Below are 19,188 nucleotides of genomic sequence, written 5' to 3' on the forward strand. Positions count from 1 at the left end.
TCAGTTTTGTCCCACATTGATTTTTCTGTGTGTGATATTACGAGTGGTAATTATTTTATGTGCCTATGCTTATAGGGCTAGGTTCACATTACAACGGGGTCCTGCAAGGAACAGTCATGGCGGATCTGATGCGGTCATAGCAGATCGATTACTGCACAGCTTCAGCAGATGTATCAGCTCCTCCAATTGGCAAGTTCATGGACAGCATATAAAGATAACAATGTCGATATTTGTTTATAGCTCTTGATTTTCTGTAAGCATTTTCTGTGTGTCTGTATGTGTGAAAACATGCACATTTTATCACAGTAGCTAATGTAATTTGACAGAGAAAACACATGAAGTGCTTCACTGCTCTCTGTTTATATTTGCATGGGGAAAACACATTCAAGTGTGCACAAGCCAAGTGAACAACATTGGTTCTCCGTTTACCTGTGCAGAACGCGAGGGGAGGAAGGGGGCCCCATCCAAAGTTTATCAGGGGGGCCCAGTGATTTCTAGTTACGCCCCTGCTGAGGGTTATGTCTTCTTACTTACATGAACATCATAAAAGGTAGCAGGTATACTCACTCTTTCCTGACCAGCAGTGTCCCATATCAGAAACTTGTGCAGCTCGTTCCCACAGGGTACGGTTTTAGTCATGAATGATGCTCTGTAAAGAATACAAAAATATTTTAAATATCCAATTTGTGGGGACTAGGTAAATCAGCCATTGCTTACTCAAGTGCATACAATTCTAGTAACAAAAGTTCTTATGATTTTATGAAACTAACAATATTTTACCATCAGCCACGCTGCAAATGCCCGCAACATAAAGCAAAAATCAATATGAACATCAAAACTGTCCATTGCTGGACTGAAGCAAAACATGAATAGATGATTTATAGTGAAAATAATGTCTTCTACCATGATTTTTGAATGTTTGTTATGGCTGTGATATCACCAGTGGCAAAAGATTTCATGCAGCTAGCAAATAAAGACAGTAAATGGCCTGCAGCAATAGCTAGTCTTGGAGGGCCCATATTCTTGTTTCTAAGCTAAAAATTCAGTCATTGGTTCCATGCACTTGTAAACACCTTGATCAGGAATGCTTCACTAAGTTATGTCTTTTGTGTCCTTCTCCTAACCTCTGGAGATTTAGGCCTGGTTCACACTATACCAGAAGAAAAACTGATCCTGTGAAAACTGATCCGTTTTACATTTCAAACGGATCAGTTTGTTATGTTAGCATCAGTTTTTCATCAGTTATTCCAGTTCTGCATCGCCACCGGCTTGGTATGCCTGTGGCTGTCACGTTCCTCCTCCACCACTTGCACCACCACTCAAGTGCACTGCATGGGAGAAGCTTTGGTGTATAGATTTGATCCCCAGCAAAAGCATTGAGGCTACCCATTTGATTGCAAAAGACCAATGGGAATCCTACCTCAAATTAGAGAGTATTCTCACTGGTCTTTTGCAATTCAATGGGAGCCTGATGCTTCCGATGGTGCTTAGATCTGTTTCTTCCGTGCACTGGACCGAGTGGTGGTGACAGTAGCGGCAGAGGACCCTAGTGTGACAGAGGTAGTTGAGAGAAATTTAGGAAAACATACATGGCGACCAGCCTAGTGAGAATGGACACTGTCCATTCTCATAGGGTACAATTAATTTGGTCAGCATCTGCTTCATCCCGCCGATTCGGAAAAATCACAGACCGCAAGCTTGTCGGAACAAATGGGTCCATTACAAACTGTCTGATGTGAATGGATACGTTCCCTTTTGATCAGCTAAATGGAACATTCTTTATGCTAGTGTGAAATGGCCCTTACCTATGTTTGGGATCAGGTATGCAGTTTACCCTTGTAATCTGGGAACTGACTTACCAGGGAGGCAACCAATTTTAGCTTTAATGAATTTCATAAGTATATGGACGCAGGAATCAGCCTTAAGTCACAAAGCATTGAATATAAAAAAAAAGATGAGTTGTTGGGAAAACAGGAAGGCTCACCACACACCATACAATCTTGGTTGTACAATCTTACCACTTTCATGAATTATAAGAGCTTATCAAAACAATCCTCAAATTATTTTCAACCTGTTGGTCCTTATACTACATAGATTTGTTAAATCTGTACAACCTAGATTGTGTGGTGGGTGTAGAGCCTTAAGGTGGCTACACACAATACAATAAAATGATTCAATGTTATGGCAATTCGATAAAAACAATCGGCTGTACAGAAAAATTTAAAGGTTTTTTAATTTGTTTGAGAAATCTTCTCAAATTTTCTATTTTTGTTCGATAAAAGAAGAGTGTTGGATTATTCTGAACAACCTATATAAAAAATTGAATAGTGTAGGGTAGATTGACAATTTCTTGATATACAGACCCAAGCAATTTTTTTTTTTGCGGTTTCAATCATTTTTTTCATAATTGGGGAAAAAGTGAACCTGTGTGTGGTACATTGGTCAGATTTTTAAAATGTCACAATCAGACAGAAAAACTGATTGCAGTTCTTGAATTGAAAAGATATTTAAAGAATTGTATGGTGTTTGGGCCACCTATAGGCTACATTGTGGTGATCACCACACCGAAAAATCTTCAAATACAATACACTGCTAGGCCTTGGTTAATTTTTTAGCAATTCACAATATTATTGCTCTGTATAGACATAACTTCTATATACTGTATGCCATAATCCTCAACCCAGAACAGAAACGACCTCCTTTCAATCCTTGGGCACAAAAACTATATGGATCATGTCCATTTTTGGATCATATGAGATCCTTCTTCAAGCAGAATCCATATATAGAAAATAGTGGACACACAGGCATGCAATGGAAAGGTGCTGCTGGACAGGAAGCAACACAAAGCTTTGAAGGTAGCAGGCTAGCAAAACAGCCTGGAGACTAGCATTTTCTAAAGCTAAAGTTGACTCATTATACTTAATATTACAGGATTCATTTTACTACTGCCATGGCCGGATTTCAGGCAAGGCCTCTTAGGCAATGGCCTAGGGCACCAAGAAGCAAGGGGCGGGACGGCAAGCTTATACATATTTTTTGGGAATGCCCCGAGGCGATTAAATTGTAGGATCAATGGAAAACTATGGCCCTTCAGGTTTTTGGATTCCAGATTTCACTGACAGCTTCTCAAGCTCTTTTATGTACTCCCAATGTACCTGATATTTTTCACATGGTATATAGCTATATGCTTCTCGCTGTTCAGTGGACTGTAGCCCCTTCCAATGGAAATTCTCTACCCTTGATTTCTCTTTGGTTACTCAGAGATTGGGCATGATTATGTTAATGGATAGAATGTATTATTATAGTATAGAGAATCTAACTAAATTTGATCTTATCGGGGACAACTGGAAACTCTATAGACAGTTATGATGGGCCTACATGATTATCTATTTTATGGATATCTCCCATTCCCTGGATTCTCTCTGGTTTTATTTATTTTAAACCCTTCCTTGGTTATCAGGACCCATATTTGATGATACCTGACATGACCTGGTTTGTTTTATTCTGTTGTGTTTGTGTTTTTTTCTCTTTGCCTTTCTCTTCATACAGGTTCGGTGAGCTTACAAACTTTTTGGACTTTATGTTTGAAATGATCCCTGGAATCTCAGTAGAGTGGTTTTAGTCCCCCATTTTCCAGGTGGATCAGATTTGTACTTTATTCAAGCTGTGTGTGTATGCTTCCCGTTTTCTTTTCTTTTATGAACATTGTACTGTTCATTGTTTGTTAGTTTACATCTTCTTTTATGCTTTAATAAAGCTTTCTCTAATAAAAAAAAAAGGGAAGCAAGGGGTGGGCTGGCACATTCACGCAATCAACATGCCAACATGTGAACTGCAGCAGCTGGGCAAGTGTCTGGAACGCAGAGAGTGAAGGGGCAGCAAATATGGGCAGCTTATTGTCTGTGACTTGAGCTGTCATTCATCACTTTTCGAGTCCAACTCCGTCCTCCACCAGCTCCAACCTATCAGAACAGAAAGTATCGATTTGGCCCATAAATGGAATAAAAATTATTATGTTATTAATAAAAGTGTGTGTGTGGTAGGGCGCTAGCTGTTCGTCAGGGGGCGGCTGGTGATAGTGGTCTTGGGCGGTAAAAAGTACAAATCCGGCCCTGACTACTTCAGAAGCAGGTATAGCCATTGCACCAGTTCCAAAATCACTCGCGCCTGTTTTAAGTGATTCATGGTGGTGACCTCTTTTCCAAACCCAACTCATCCTTGTGCTACTTCAGTCAAGGAGTTTTGTCTTTTACTTACCCAATGGTGGGGCTAATGTTGTGGTCAAAGTGGTCTTGAACAAATCGGCAAACTATGCTTGACTTGCCAACCCCAGTATCCTGCAATAAAATATTAACATTATTAATCTACAGTTTACTTCCGACCATGATCATTTAAAGACTTTAAAAAACAAAAACAAATTAAATAAAGTAGGAGGTAACTACTCAGAACGAATGGTCAATAAGATGCAAATAATTCTGATTTGATGCAGAATTCTGCAAATTCTGTGTGTAATTTACACACCTTGGAAATAGACCGATAGAATTAAGTCAATTTGACTGGTCCATTTTCAAGCTGCATAAAATTGCTAAAAATGTTGACCATCCCTATTGCATAGCACCAGTTACATTTATGTTAACAAGAAGGAAACTCAGCAGCAGCTCCGATTTGACAGTTCACATGTGTATACAGAACACTGTAAAGCCTGCGATACACTGGCAGATTTTCCTCCAACGTGCCCAGTAGAGAGATCACGGGAACAATAGGGATAAAACCACGGTGTTTGCGTAAATGACGGGAAATGGCAGGAAACAACAGTACCGGCACTGCCCATTCAACTTGAATTGGGATACTTAAGTCATATTAAAAAAGGCAGTTTTACTTACCTGGGGCTTCTACCTGTCCCCTGAAGTTGCCCTGTGCCCGCATCGGTACTCAACAATCCTCCGGTCTCCCCACAGGTAAGTAAAAATGTCTTTTTTTATATGATTTCCTTTAAAGACGAGTGCTGCAGCTGGCGGTAAATGATGTGCAAGTGTCTGTCTAAGCCAAGCCTAAGGAAACTCTGAGAGCATTGCAAATAATGACATAAACTCCTCTTAGCCAAGCATTCATATTTATGCCCATGGAAAAGAGTGATGGGGGTCACAGCTCTCAGTACAAGCTATATGGACAAAGTAAGCGGTGATGGTAGAAGGTTTCAAAATCTAAAAATGTGATTTTAAAATGGACCTTTACCATTCAGTTCCTGTGATTTTTTTCTGTCTTTGAATACTTTGCAAGCAAGGGTTAAAACCGCATTTTGTTCCACATATGAAATATATTAAGGACAGAAAATGAGGACGTTCTGTATGTACCTAAAATATATGGAACTGGAACTTTGCTTACTCAGCCCTGGATGACAGCATCACAGAAGTGGGGAGTTAGCTGGGAAGAGCTTGTTTTCAGCCATCTCCTGGAATGTTATAGATACAGAGCTCTCATGCTGCTGGTGGCTGATCAGTAACACATGGTAAAGCTGTGAGAGAAGTCAGAAGGGATAGAAAGGAAAAAGGATAGGGAGGAGTTCAGGAGGAATACAGGAGTTCTGTCCCAACCATATGTCTCTACTGAGCCTAAAGTGATATTACACATTTGTTGACAAAAAATTATATGTATATGCAGAGCAGGATCATCCACTAGGTAACCTAGGTAGGTGCCTGGGACCTAGTGAGTGTCAATGGCCCCACCAGCCACCTTCTCTGATCTCTCTCCACGTCAGCTTACCAAAATGATCACAAGGAGCCCCAAATCTACTACCTTGCCTGGGTGTGTGTGTGTGTGTGTGTGTGTGTGTGTGTGTGTGTGTGTGTGTGTGTGTGTGTGTGTGTGTGTGTGTTGTTTTATTTAATCATTTAGTCAAGTTTGCAGTACCAGCAGAGTATTGTTCCATATTAGTCACTAGTTAAAGCAGGAAGATTTGAATCAGAGTTAATGGCTAGAGTAAGGCATAGATTAGAAGAGTTGAGTAAAGGGGTAGGGCAGGGGTGGCCAAAGTTTTTAGGCCAAGGGTTGTATCACCATTCTTGAGAGTGCTAGGGGGCCAAACTAGCGAAATTAAACACAATTTTTGCTGATTGCTGTTAAATCACTACGCCTGTGACATTTTGCCAAAACATTTCCAGGTGAAATAACCCATGTACCCTGTGCATTTATCACAGTGGCAGCTGCTACTCACAAGCTGTTAATGCTGCTGGCCCTTGCATGCGGCACCACAGCTACGGCCTGCGGGCTGCATGGAATTAACAACTGTAGAGAGCTTTGGGGGCCTCCAGAAATGGCTCGACAGGCCACATTTGGCCCCCAGGCTGGACATGTCTGTGGTAGGGGGAGGTAAGCTTTAATGATAGGTGTTAGAAAGGGTTTACTGATATAGGGGAAGGAAAGGGTTAGGCATCAGGAGGGATTTCATTTCAAGTGACTTGGACAGAGTTGAGTGTAGGAAACTGGAGTTTTAGCACAAATGATTTGTTAGTGTTCACTAAATGATGGGGGGGGGGGGGGAATATCAAAACCAACAATCCACCTACAACAGTTGCATCACTTAACCAATACCTCTTGCCTGCATCAAAATCATCCAAGCCAAAGGTACATTCATGCTCCTCTGCAAACTCTTTTGCCCCATAAGTACACCACTTGTAATGCTGGGGGGCCATACTTTGACCACCCAGTGCAACAAGGCTAAGTAACTGGATAATGGAAGAGGCTCCACAGATGGACAGAGGAGTAATAAACAAGGGAGCAAGATTGCCCAGAGTAACTGCAGCTCTGGGCCGCCTATCAGGCTAGATGCTATGTGATACAATACACAACAGACTTAGCTGGTAACAGGCTTGGGCCACACACGTCAACTCAGATGTCAGTCGTATTGGAAGGATTAGGCAGATTCGTAGTCGAGAGGCAGGCAAAGGTTGGTACACAATACAATATTACAATAATACAATACTGACTGACTAGAGTAAATATATATTGTGCTGATGCGCAATATATGAAATGTAGCTCTCAAATAACTCACTAGCTAAAGCACAAGTAATGACAATTAACAAGAGAGACGGAATGCTCAGCCAATCTAGTCGCTGTTTCAGCGACGGCAACATTCACACTGAGATAGACAAGACTAACAGGTAGGAGCTAACTTAATGCCAATCGCTGCTATAGTTCGTCCTCAAGAACAAGGCTAGAAGGAATACTACCAGTCACCAACGTGGTGCTGGCAGAATCTAACTAGGATCAGAAGGACTTCACTGACCCCTGCAGGTCAGTAAACGTCCAGCAGACATGACAATACAGAGCAAGGCACTATACATTTAAAATAACAACTCTCACAGCATAGACCCAACGATAACTCAGAGAGCTGATTGCTATGTTGGGCGGGGTCTGAAATGGGAGGCAGACTTTTATGCTGGCATCAGCTAATGGATGCAGGTATGCAAATTACCACACAGCTGAATGGTAATCATTCAATTCTGAGCTGGTTTGATTACCATTTGCTAGCTCAAAGACTAATATTACAAATGCATGCAGTACTATGCAACAACATGCATGCAGGAAATCCAAGGCTATCTGGCTGGAGTTCAACTGCAGCAAACCATAGGAGGAAACCTGACAGCATCCTGAACTGCTCTGAACTGCAGAGTGATTGCAAATGACAATAAGACTCACTGCGAATGCGCAACCAAATGCAAGCAGACAGGTCAGAACTGCCCAGTTGCAGCTCCACTGCAAGAGACAGAACATGCTACAGGAGAGATCCTGACACCACTGGGGAGAGTTCTTCTAAGCTGCCCATTCATAACTTTTGATATCTATTTAGCATCTGTAGATGCCATAATGTCATTTACTGTCATCAGGTCTGTAAGCTGTAAGCACTGCTTGTGTTTTGATCAAAAACAAGTATGCAAACTATATCAAATATTCATTAATGTTAATTATTTCAGAGACGATTCAAAGTTCCATTTCTGGACTCTAGACTTCCAGACTGACGGATCACAGCAACTAGACCACAGCAAGGGGCTAACACACCGCCACTGAGACAGTTAACCAGTCACCAGCCAGCTACGGCACTGCCGCAATCCCCAGGGACTCTCTCTTTCTTTTTTTGTCTGCTCTACTTTTTCTAAGGTGGTCTTTGTGAGACATCCAAATTAGCGCAGAGCTGTTGAGCGCCACAGACAATGTGGCAGCTCCACATTGTCTAAAGTTTAAAAAGTTTATGGCAGATGGGAAAAAGCTGTTTTTCAGTCTGTTTGGGTGGATACAGATTGATCTAAAACACCCACTTGATGGCAGGAGCTCAAACAAGGTGTTTCAGGGTGAGTGTTCTCCTAGATACAGTGAGTCTTATACTAGAGTTTGATTAATGATAGTTCAGTGCTGATAATGGCTTCTCTACTGGCCTGGGTGCAGCTATTGTACCACGCTGTCATGAAGTTGTTGAAGACACTTACTTCAATGCATCTGTATATGCGTTTTATTGTGCATTTCGCGTTTTCATTCATTACCCCAATCAATAGAATAAAATTCCAATAACATAATTTTTTTTTAAAATGCATCAAAAACACATGTAAAACCATATTCCGCTGCGTCTCCATTGAGATACATTATGTGCGTTTTACATGCGTTTTTGAAAATTATGTAGCAAGTTGTGTGTTTTCAAAAACGCACAATGCAAACCACACATAGAGTATATGCGTTTTTACATCGGCCCATAGATTTTAATTAGTGGCAAAAATGCTAGCGTTTTCTGAAACACTAGCATTTTTGCCTAGTGTGTTCCTAGCCTGAAGGCAATTTGTAAGACAGTCCAATAACCAGTTAAATATGGAGGGAGCAAGACTTCATGCATAAGGTTTTTTGATAAGCTGGCTGGGTACGATGGTGTTAAATGCTGAGGTGTAGTCAACGATGAGCATCCTAACAGCGCTTTTCCAGGTGTGAGAGGGCAGCATGGAGAGCTACACAGATGCTGTCCTTAGTATGGGTGATGTGTCATTCCCATTTTTGGCTCCAATGTCTCAGGCTGTATTACTTCTTCTTTTTAATAAATACAGGCTCTACAACTGCGTACATATGGTGCATATTAGCTTTTGCATAATCTGTCCATTTGTGCACAAAAAATGACCATAAACCATAAGGACACCTCAGCCAAAATATACAATAAGTAACTAGAGACACCCTTAGATGCACTTGTAATGCATAAAGAGAAGATGTCCCAGAGACAAGTTTATTTTTCAGTGCCTATGTTGTAACTCTTGGCTGGAAGCCCGAACTGTAAGATCACGGAGTGCTATGTACTTTTTCCAGTGCGTAGTGAATGAAAAACAAACAATAACACGCAAAGCGGTGTCCGTATTGTTGGATAGGCAGTTCTTAAGAGTTATTTTCTTTTGCATCCCATATTGTAGAAAGTAGCGTTAACACAAAGAACTGTATGAAAACAAATATATAAATAGGCATTTTGGTCGGGGGCTGTTATTCGCCTTCTGTTTTGGCACTTCAAAATGTTTCCTCCATCTAAAGTAAAATTTCACATTTACAGTAAGAACTAAAAATGTCAATACCAAAGCAATAGCAATGTAATAGCAATGATTTTCTGGGAGAGGTAGTGCATTTTCTAACATAAATTCAAGGGTGCCAATCAGTGGCGTAGCTAAGGAGCTGTGGGCCCCGATGCAAGTTTTACAATGGGGCCCCCCAAGCACTCTATACATAACTGGTACATCGCACCAAAACCTGCCAATGGCAACTACAGTGTCAGAGGTACAAGAAGGGGATGGGAAACAGTTTGTTAATAATTACCACTATTCAAAGTATCTATAGAAGTGATTATTATGAGCACAGGACCAACAGAAATCTAATATTATAGTTGAGGGAGGGCCTTTCAGGGCCCCTCTGGCCCAAGGGCCCCAATGCAGTCGCAACCTCTGCAACCCCTATTGCTACGCCCCTGGTGCCAATATTGTTGGCCATGATTGTAGTTGCTATTAGACTGAGCCTGACTGGCATTGCTACAGAGATCCAAATAGCAGCCAAGCGGCCACTAAGTACAGTCACAGTGTGTTCTGACTATGGATGGTCAATGAGATGCAAATAATTCAGAATTGATGCAGGATTATGCAAATGTATGCAGCTAGAAAATGGACAAATCAAATAAAGCTGTGGTAGGATTTGATTGGTCCATTTTCAAGTTGCATACCATTGCATACAGAGTTTGCATAATCCTGCATTAACTCTGAATTATTTTCATCTTATTGACTATCCCTGAATTCACCTAACCAGCAAAAACAGATAAGAAGGCGCTAGTTTAAAATACTAAAAAAAGAAAATTAATGGATCTGGGTCTACTAGATATCTTGTAATTGTTGTTCTTGGAAATTTTTGAAGATGCTTCAGCAAATCATATCTGTGTGAATAGCTAACTGTAAAAAGCTCTTTTTTGCGGCAATTTTTTTTCATAGTAAGAGGTTTTTTCACACAATATAATACAGTGATTTAGGCCTCTTTCATACAGTGAAATCAGTGAAGGCAGTGAAATCACTGACTGCCAGCTGCTCCTGTGCGCCAACTGGGCACTTGCTAGTACTTGCCATGGGCGGGGGAGAGGCAGCCACTGTATTGAGCCACAGCTGAGAGAAGTCATTCTCAGACGTTCATCCCTCCATATAAAAAGGGCCTTAGGGCCCTTTTACACTTAATGCATTGCTATTCGTTGCTTTGTGTTGCAGTGAGTTTTAATGTGGGTTTCTTCTCCACAGCAGTGCATTGCAAAAAAGCATCAGGTCCCTTTCACACTGGTGTGTTGTATTACCCTGTTTTCACCACAGGGTAACACTACACCAATTAAAGTAATTGGGACATTTCATACCTGTGTGATGTGATGGAAGTGACGTTTTTGCTGCACAGGGATGCTAGCGCAACAACGCATTGGTGTGTAACTTGTGTGGCGACTTGCGGCGAACCGGAAGCAATGTAAATCCATGGCGATGCAGTTTTTTTAAAAACAAATTTATGTTCACATTGCGGCGCGCATGCACGGAAGCATATTTTGGCAATAGACTTCCATGCAATTCGAATTCCAGACACAGTAAGTGAGCGCTAAAGAGCCTCTCTTCCTGCTTGGCCTGCAGCCAGAATGGAGATTATCACACACTGCCGCAGTAATCTCCATAGGCCTTTTTTGGTGCTGTGGTGCGATGCAATCAGCTGATTGCACCACACCGCTACCGTAGGTTAGCAGTGTGATGCCGGCCTCAGTTTTTCAGTGTATAGTGTGAAAGAGGCCACAGGGAAATATGGACACTGGATTGCATATCAGTTGTCCTTTTATGTACCACTGACAGCAACTGGTATAGTGTAAAAGGACCCTTAGTAATACTAACAAATGCCATCATGATATATGTCCAGGTCCATTTTACGTCAAAGTGCTTTGCCACAGGAGCCTGTGACTCAGCACGTGAAATTGGGTAATGTAGCAAACATTCATTATTGACTGCAAGTGTCAGCAACATGTGACTCCAATGGGAAAGCACACTAGCATCATACAGAACTTTTGTTATTCCATTAGTAGCATGTGTCTGTTTATGACTTTTCCTTTTTGCAAGTAAAGTAGGCGGTATAGTAGCAGAGCTTTTATGTCAGTTTCCCAGATGGAAATGTTATCTGGAAGAATTTCCAGGAAGCACATCATTTGCCTGCCTTCTCTGACTGAAACAAGGACAGAGGTTAACAAGGGAAAAGGGGGAGGTGAAACAGGCACCAAACTGAGGAAAGGACTCTCATTGCTCATCCTTGACTGCTCTGTGGTTGGATTTGCTTGTCCTCAAACAGCAGCAGAAATTCTTCACTTATAATGTTGCAAAATGTCCTCCTATCCTGCCTGCCCTGAGATGTCTTTACAGAAAACACTTTGTGTTTCACAGGATAAATAACAGCCCCGCTTACAAGCAAACAGTCTCCACAGCATTTCCTGAAGCTGCTAGAAAGGGTAAACAGTACTTTGAAACATTGTGCAAAAGTGAGCAGTAGAAAAAGTTTTCCTGCTTTCAGTGCAACAAAAATAAAATACTGACCTTTTGCTAGACTAAAAAAAATGTCTCAAATTGTCCATGCCACAGAGAATTCAAATAAAAACACAAAGGGCCTGATTCACAAAGCGGTGCAAACACTTTGCACGTCTGTGAAAAGCCCTTTATCACGCCTAAACTTAGTTTAGGCGTGATCTGAAGGAATTCGCGCGAACTCCCGCGCGCAAAGTTTTGCGCGCGTAGCGCGGTGCGCTACGCGCGCAGCGCACCGTGCTTCGCGCGAAGTGCCCATTAAGCCCTATGGGACTTTTGTACGCGCGGAAACTTCGCGCGAGTTAGAGCACAAAGCGGTGATAACTTTGCTGGTGCAAAGGTTATCACGCCTAAAGTCTTTTAGGCGTGATAACTGAGTTATCACCGCTTTGTGAATCGAGCCCAAAGTCTCATCCTGTAACAAGTTGTTTGGGTCACCCCGGGCTACTTGGTTACTCTTTTGTACTGGTGCTAGCCCTATCCCCATACAGCCATATCAATCCCTGCCATGCACTGATGAGACAAAAGTCTGAGACAAGCTGTCTGCATGTGGGGTTGATGTGGCTGTGTAATATTTAAAGCTATAGGCTTTACATTCCCTCCTCACATTCCCGCTTACAAGATTTTGCACGTGCTTCACCCCTTCTCTGGAATCCCCTCCCACAACACATCCGTCACTTGCCAACCTTGGTTACTTTTAAACGCTCTCTAAAAACTCATTTGTTCCGACAAGCATATGCGCTACCCTAGGCCACTTCCCTTTGTCCTAAGACCAAATTGCACTCCTACTAGGTACCCTAAAACACACTGCCTTTATATATTTTATCGTATACTACCCCTCCTCTTGTTTCCCCCCATTCCCTTTAGATTGTAAGCTCGCAAGGGCAGGGCTCTCTTCCCCTTTTGTGTCTTGGAAATCATCATACATTTTATTCATCATGTTACTTTTATCACTGTCATTACCACTTCTGTATGCTGTATCATTTTTTTATATTTTGTCACTAATTATGTATCTTGTATATTAGTGTACACCATTGACTGTATAAAGTACCCCATGTTTGTTTCTTACTTTGTACAGCGCCACGGAATATGTTGGCACTTTATAAATCAATAATAATAACAATAATAATATAGGCTTGCTAGACACCAGCGGTTCTGGATGCTAGCCTGGCTTACGGGGGCAAAAAGAGATAATTTGCATATTCAGTAGTGGTGCATTGTGGGCAACCACAAATGTTCACTTATAGCTGAATTATTGCAAATTTCCTTCTGTTTTAAGAAGGCAAATCACACCAAGCACTGCTTTTTGGTAGGAGGGCTTTTCAGTCTCTTTTATCCCCAAATACATTCTTCCTGGTTTGGGTCACCCCGAGCTGCTTGGTTACTCTGTTATCCTGTAACTAGAGATGGCACGAACGGTTCGACCGCAAACTTATTCGCGCGAACTTCGGTGGTTCGCATTTGCGGTGAACCTCGAACTATATGCGAGTTCGACCCGCCCCCTATACTACATTATTAGGGTCTACATCACAGTCAGCAGACACAGGGTAGCCAATTAGGCTACACTGCCTCCTGGAGCCCCCCCCCCCCCTAATAAAACGCAGGCAGCGTCAGTCTTTTCACTCACTCGTATGGCTGCAGTAATTAGAGAAGGGAGAGAACAGGCTGACATAGGGAAAGCTTAGTTAGGCTCTTGTGTTAGGCTTGTTAGGGTGCTCCTTCTTTCTGATACTTATTGCTAAAAAGCACTCCTCATACTCAACAGCTCTTTTGAGAGCTAATGTTGTTCTTGTGATCTATTTTGTGTGTGTGTGTGTGTGTGTGTGTGTGTGTGTGTGTGTGTGTGTGTGTGTGTGTGTGTGTGTGTGTGTGTGTGTGTGTGTGTGTGTGTGTGTGTGTGTGTGTCCCACAGACACTTGTGTTGCATATACAGCCCTGTCAGTCAGTCACAGCTGCTGGAACTTGGCCCCTTGGTAATTCCTACTGTGCCACTGCCAGGCCCAACACATTCAGTGACCACCTGTGTGTGTGACAGCTGCACATTTTTAATACCAATCACTGCATACCCACCTGTTCAGTGCACCTACCTACCTACGTGAGCGCACGCAGTGTTATATACCACCAGTCACTGCACCTGTTCACGGTACCTGTGTGTGACAGCTGCACAATTGTAATACCAATCACTGCATACCCACCTGTTCAGTGCACCTACCTACGTGAGCGCACGCAGTGTTATATACCAGTCAGTCACTGCACCTGTTCCCGGTACCTGTGTGTGTGACAGCTGCACATTGTATTGATACCAGTCACTGCATACCCGTTCACTGCACCTGTGTGACTGCACATTGTATTAGTCAAGTCAGTGCATACCTTTCACTTCATCCCCCCCAATATGGGCAAAACAGGCAGAGAGGCAGGCCACCCAGCAGGTCTGTTCGAGGTCATGCTGTCTTGATTTCGTGCGGCCCTGACCAAAGTACAGTGTTCAGAAGGCGCGTGCCATCAACCCCCAAAATTGTCAGGATGTAGTTGACTATTTAACACAGAACGCCTCATCTTCCTCAGCTTCCGCACGGAACCGTGACATATCTTCCTCCTCCTGCTCTGATTCTGGCACCCCACTTAACACTCAGTTGGCCGCCACCACCAAAGTGCCATCACCCCAGGGCTCAACAGTGTGGGAATTGTTTTGTGTGTCTACCTCAGATGAGAGCAATGCCATCTGTACTCTCTGCCACCAAAAACTGAGCCGTGGAAAGACCAAGACCCACGTAGGGACAATTTCCTTACGAAGGCACATGATGACAAAGCACAAACTGCAATGGGATGACCACCTGAGGAAAAGCAGCACACAAAAGTGGAAGATACCAGGCCACAATTATTTCTCAAAAAAGATGATACCCAAACTGTACTGTGATGTTGAAAGGCAAGTGGTTTCATCTCTGGTACAAAGTTTGGGGTCAAGGGTCCATCTGACCACGTGGTCTGCAAAGCACGGTCAGGCCTGCCCGAAGACTAAGTCAGTCCTCACACACAGCATCTCTGCCTGCAAGCTGTGTGACTGCCTGCCCCAAGACTAAGTCGCTCCCCACACAGCATCTCTGCCTGCAGGCCACTTGACTGCCTTCTCCGCCACCACCAACAGGCCCCAGGACTCCAGGCGGATTCCTGAATTTTTAAGGCCGCTGCTAGCAGCATCTGCTATGATAATTTTTCTGGTGCGTGTACATACCTGCCTAATTTTTCTGGCTGCACTGCAGCTGCAACAACCAAACAAAAGGCATGTACATGTGTCAATTCCCCTTCGTGATCATTACCTTGCCGCGGTGAAGGGGCTTGCGTATCACAATGAAGCAATGACCAATGGCTATATGAGTGTCATTGAGCTACCTCAGCCTGGCGACCATATGGGCTGGAAAGCTGCCATCGCCTGCACTCTGGCCATGGTGCGCACCAGTCCAGCATGGCCGTCACTACACAAACAGCTGTTTGCGGTGCGTTACACAGTGAGTTTGGACTGTCAGTGTGATGCAGTACACTTATTACAATACCTTATTGATGTATACACATGCAAGATGTTTTATCCTCCCTAGCGTTCTGGACGAACTGAGCTCGTCCAGAGACGCTAGAGGGCACCGCTCAGGCCCTAGTGGGCCGATTTTGATAATTTTTTTTTCAAACACGCAGCTCTGATCGCCGCTGCTCATCGCCGATCCGCAAAGAGGGCCCTGCCCGCAGACCCCGTGCGCAGCCTGGCCAATCGCCGCCATGCTGCGCTTTGGGGTGGATCGGGACTACCTGTGTCATCACGATGTCGATGATGTCGATGACATCACTCTGTTCGTCGCCATGGAGATGGGGGAAGCCCTAAAGGAAATCCTGTTCAGAACGGGATTTCCTTATGGGCGTGATCGCCGGCAGCGATCGGAAGGGTGGGAGGGAGGGAGCAGGAAGGGGAGAATATGATAATGAAATGATAAAAAAAAAAAAAATTGGGCCAAAAAACCCCTCCCGCGTCCGCACGGCCGTGGGAATCAGAATGCCCAGCAGGTTAACCTCTTGACGACCAGCTAACGCCGATTGGCGTAAACTGGTCATCTGCGGGTTTCCATGTAGGGTGTCTCCGTGAACAGCCGGAGAGCCGCCGATTGCAGCAAAATGTAAACACGTGGGGAAGAAATCCCCGCTGTTTACATCATACGGCGCTGCTGTGCAACAGCGCCGTAAGGCAGATCGGCGATCCCCGGCCGGGGATCGCCGGCATATGATAGGCTGAAGCCTATCCTACAATGCGCAGGATGGATATCCGTCCTGCGCCGCTCAGAGGGGAAGGGAGAGGGAGGGAGCGATGAAAATGCTGCGGAGGGGGGCTTTGAAGAGCCCCCCCGCAAAGCGCAGCAAGCCGGCTGCGATCAGACCCCCCCAGCAGGACATCCCCCTAGTGGGGAAAAAAGGGGGTAAGTCTGATCGCCCTGGCCAGGCACGTGCACAGGGGGGTGCTCTGGGTGCCCAGGCACCCCCCCTTTTAAAATCCTCCAAAAAAAGCCCCTCTCTCTGTGCAAAATAAGCTCCGCCCACCCGCGGGAAGCTCTGCCCCCACCTGGGACACTTTCAAGTGAAGAGGCCCAGACAGAAATCCTAGTGTGGCATACTGACCTCTCCCTCCACCTAGGACCCATACTGACCTCTCCCTACCCCAGCACCCATAGTGACCTCTTCCTCCACCTAGTACCCATATTGACCTTTCCCTCCACAGTACCCATAGTGACCTCTCCCTCCACCTAGTACCCAGTGACCACTCCCTCCCCCAGCACTCACAGTGACCTCTCCCTCCACCTAGGACCCATAGTGACCTCTCCCTCCACCTAGTACCCAGTGACCTCTCTCTCCACCTAGGACCCGTATTGACCTCTCCCTCCCCAGTAACCATAGTGACCACTCCCTCCACCTAGTACCCAGTGACCTCTCCCTCCACCTAGGACCTATACTGACCTTTCCCTCCCCAGTACCCACAGTGACATCTCCCTTCACCTAGCAATCACAGTGACACAGTGACCTGTCCCTCCACCTAGGACCCATACTGACCTCTCCCTCCCCCAGCACCCATAGTGACCTCTCCCTCCACCTAGGACCCATATTGACCTCTCCCTCCCCAGTGCCCATAGTGACCTCTCCCTCAACCTAGTACCCAGTGACCTCTCCCACCACCTAGGACCCATACTGACCTCTCCCTCCCCAGTACCCACAGTGACATCTCCCTTCAACTTTCACCCACAGTGACCTCTCCCCTACCCAGCACCCACAGTGACCTTTCCCTCCATCTAGCACCCACAGTGACCTCTCCCTACCCAGCTCCCACATTGACCTTTCCCTCCATCTAGCACCCACAGTGACCTCTCCCTCCTCAGCACTCACAGTGACTTCTTCCTCCACCTAGCACCCACAGTGACCTCTCCCTCCCCAGCACCCATAGTGACCTCTCCCTCCACCTAGCACCCACAGTGACCTTTCCCTCCCCCATCACCCACAGTGACCTCTCCCTCCACCTAGCACCCACAGTGACCTCTCCCTCCCCAGCTCTAGCAGTGATCCTGCCTACCCCAGCACCCACACTGACCTATCCCTCCCCCTGCACCCACAGTGATTTTTCCCTCCCCCAGTAGCTACCCTCCTGTCCCCTGCAGCACCCACAGGGACGTCCAATCCCAAAAGCAGCACCTACAGTGACCTCTCCCATTGCCAGCTCCCACAGTGGCCTCTCCCAACACCCAGCATCCACTCCTTCCTCCAGTAACCACACTGACTTCTCCCAGCACCCACAGTGACCTCCCCTTCCTCCAGCACCAATACTGATCTCTTCCTTCCACAGCACCCACAGTAGCCTACCCTTCCCCCAGCACCCACACTGACCTCTACCTCCCTTAGCAGCAACTATGCCATTCATAGCAGCACCCAAAGTGACCTCCCACCCCCTGCACCCACAGTGACCTCTACCTCCCAAGACCCACAGTGATCTCCCCCAATGGACCCACAGTGACCTCCCTTTCCTCCAGCACCCATACTGACCTCTACCTTCCACAGCACCCACAGTTACTTCTCCCCCCAGCAACCACACTGACCTACCCTTTCCCCAGCAACCACACTGACCTCTACCTCCCCTAGCAGCAACTATGCCATTCATAGCAGTACCCACAGTGATCTCTCACCCCTTGCACCCACAACAATCCTACCAATATTCAGCTCCCACATACATTACACTCAACCAGTAACCCCCACTATAGCAAGCACCCAGTACTTGCACCGAGCACCCTGCACCCAATACTCACATCCGGCCTCAACATGGCACTGAGTACTTGCATCAAACAGCCACATGACACCCAATACCTGCACCCCTTCACCCTATAGCTAGCACCCAGTACTCACACCTACATGGCACAGTACTTGCACCCAGCCCCAACATGGCACCCACTACTCACTCCTGCACACAGCCTCCACATGGCACCCACATAACTAGTACTAGCACCCAAAGTACCTGCACTCAGAACCCACATGACACAATGCCCAACCATAGCTAGCACCCAGGCATGGCACCAAGTATTTGCACCTATGTGATACCCAGTACCTGCACCCAACACCCACGTTTCATCTGCAATAGTTCCAGTTGCACTAAGCCTCCACTTGGTGGCCAGCACCCACACCAAGCACTCACATATGACATCCAGTACTTGCACCCAGAACTCACAAGGGACCGAGTACCTGCAATCAACACCTAAATGATGGTTGATACACACCCATACAGCCAGAATCCACATGACACCCTGTGCCAGCACCCACATGGCACCCAGCATCTGCCTTTAGCACCCACATGACAACAAATACCCCACTAGCCAGCACCCATCACCCATATGTCACCATGTACTCGCTCCCAGTACCCACTTGGCACTCAGTATTTGTACCCAAGACCCACATACCTCATAATCAACACCCACATGGCACAGTACTCACATGTCACCAAGTTGCAAAGCCATTATATGCACCCAGTACCCATCCATGGCCAGCACCCAAATAGCACCCAGTACCCATCCTTGGTCCGAAC

At 45.3% G+C, this 19,188-nt stretch overlaps 1 protein-coding gene across 2 annotated transcripts in view; it reads right to left on the bottom strand.

Annotated features, from left to right (window-relative positions):
• The window catches only part of RAB31 (RAB31, member RAS oncogene family), a 75,854-nt gene that overhangs the window by 39,312 nt on the left and 17,354 nt on the right, over nt 1-19,188 (bottom strand). For both annotated transcript variants that reach the window (XM_068237168.1, XM_068237169.1), the window contains exons 3-4: nt 4,258-4,337; nt 568-649 (exon numbers count right to left, since the gene is read on the bottom strand). In XM_068237168.1, coding sequence (XP_068093269.1) covers nt 568-649; nt 4,258-4,337 — 162 coding nt within the window. The remainder of the gene's footprint in view (nt 1-567; nt 650-4,257; nt 4,338-19,188) is intronic.

The sequence above is a fragment of the Hyperolius riggenbachi genome, chromosome 5, assembly GCF_040937935.1.
Source record: "Hyperolius riggenbachi isolate aHypRig1 chromosome 5, aHypRig1.pri, whole genome shotgun sequence".
NCBI classification, from domain to species: domain Eukaryota; kingdom Metazoa; phylum Chordata; class Amphibia; order Anura; family Hyperoliidae; genus Hyperolius; species Hyperolius riggenbachi.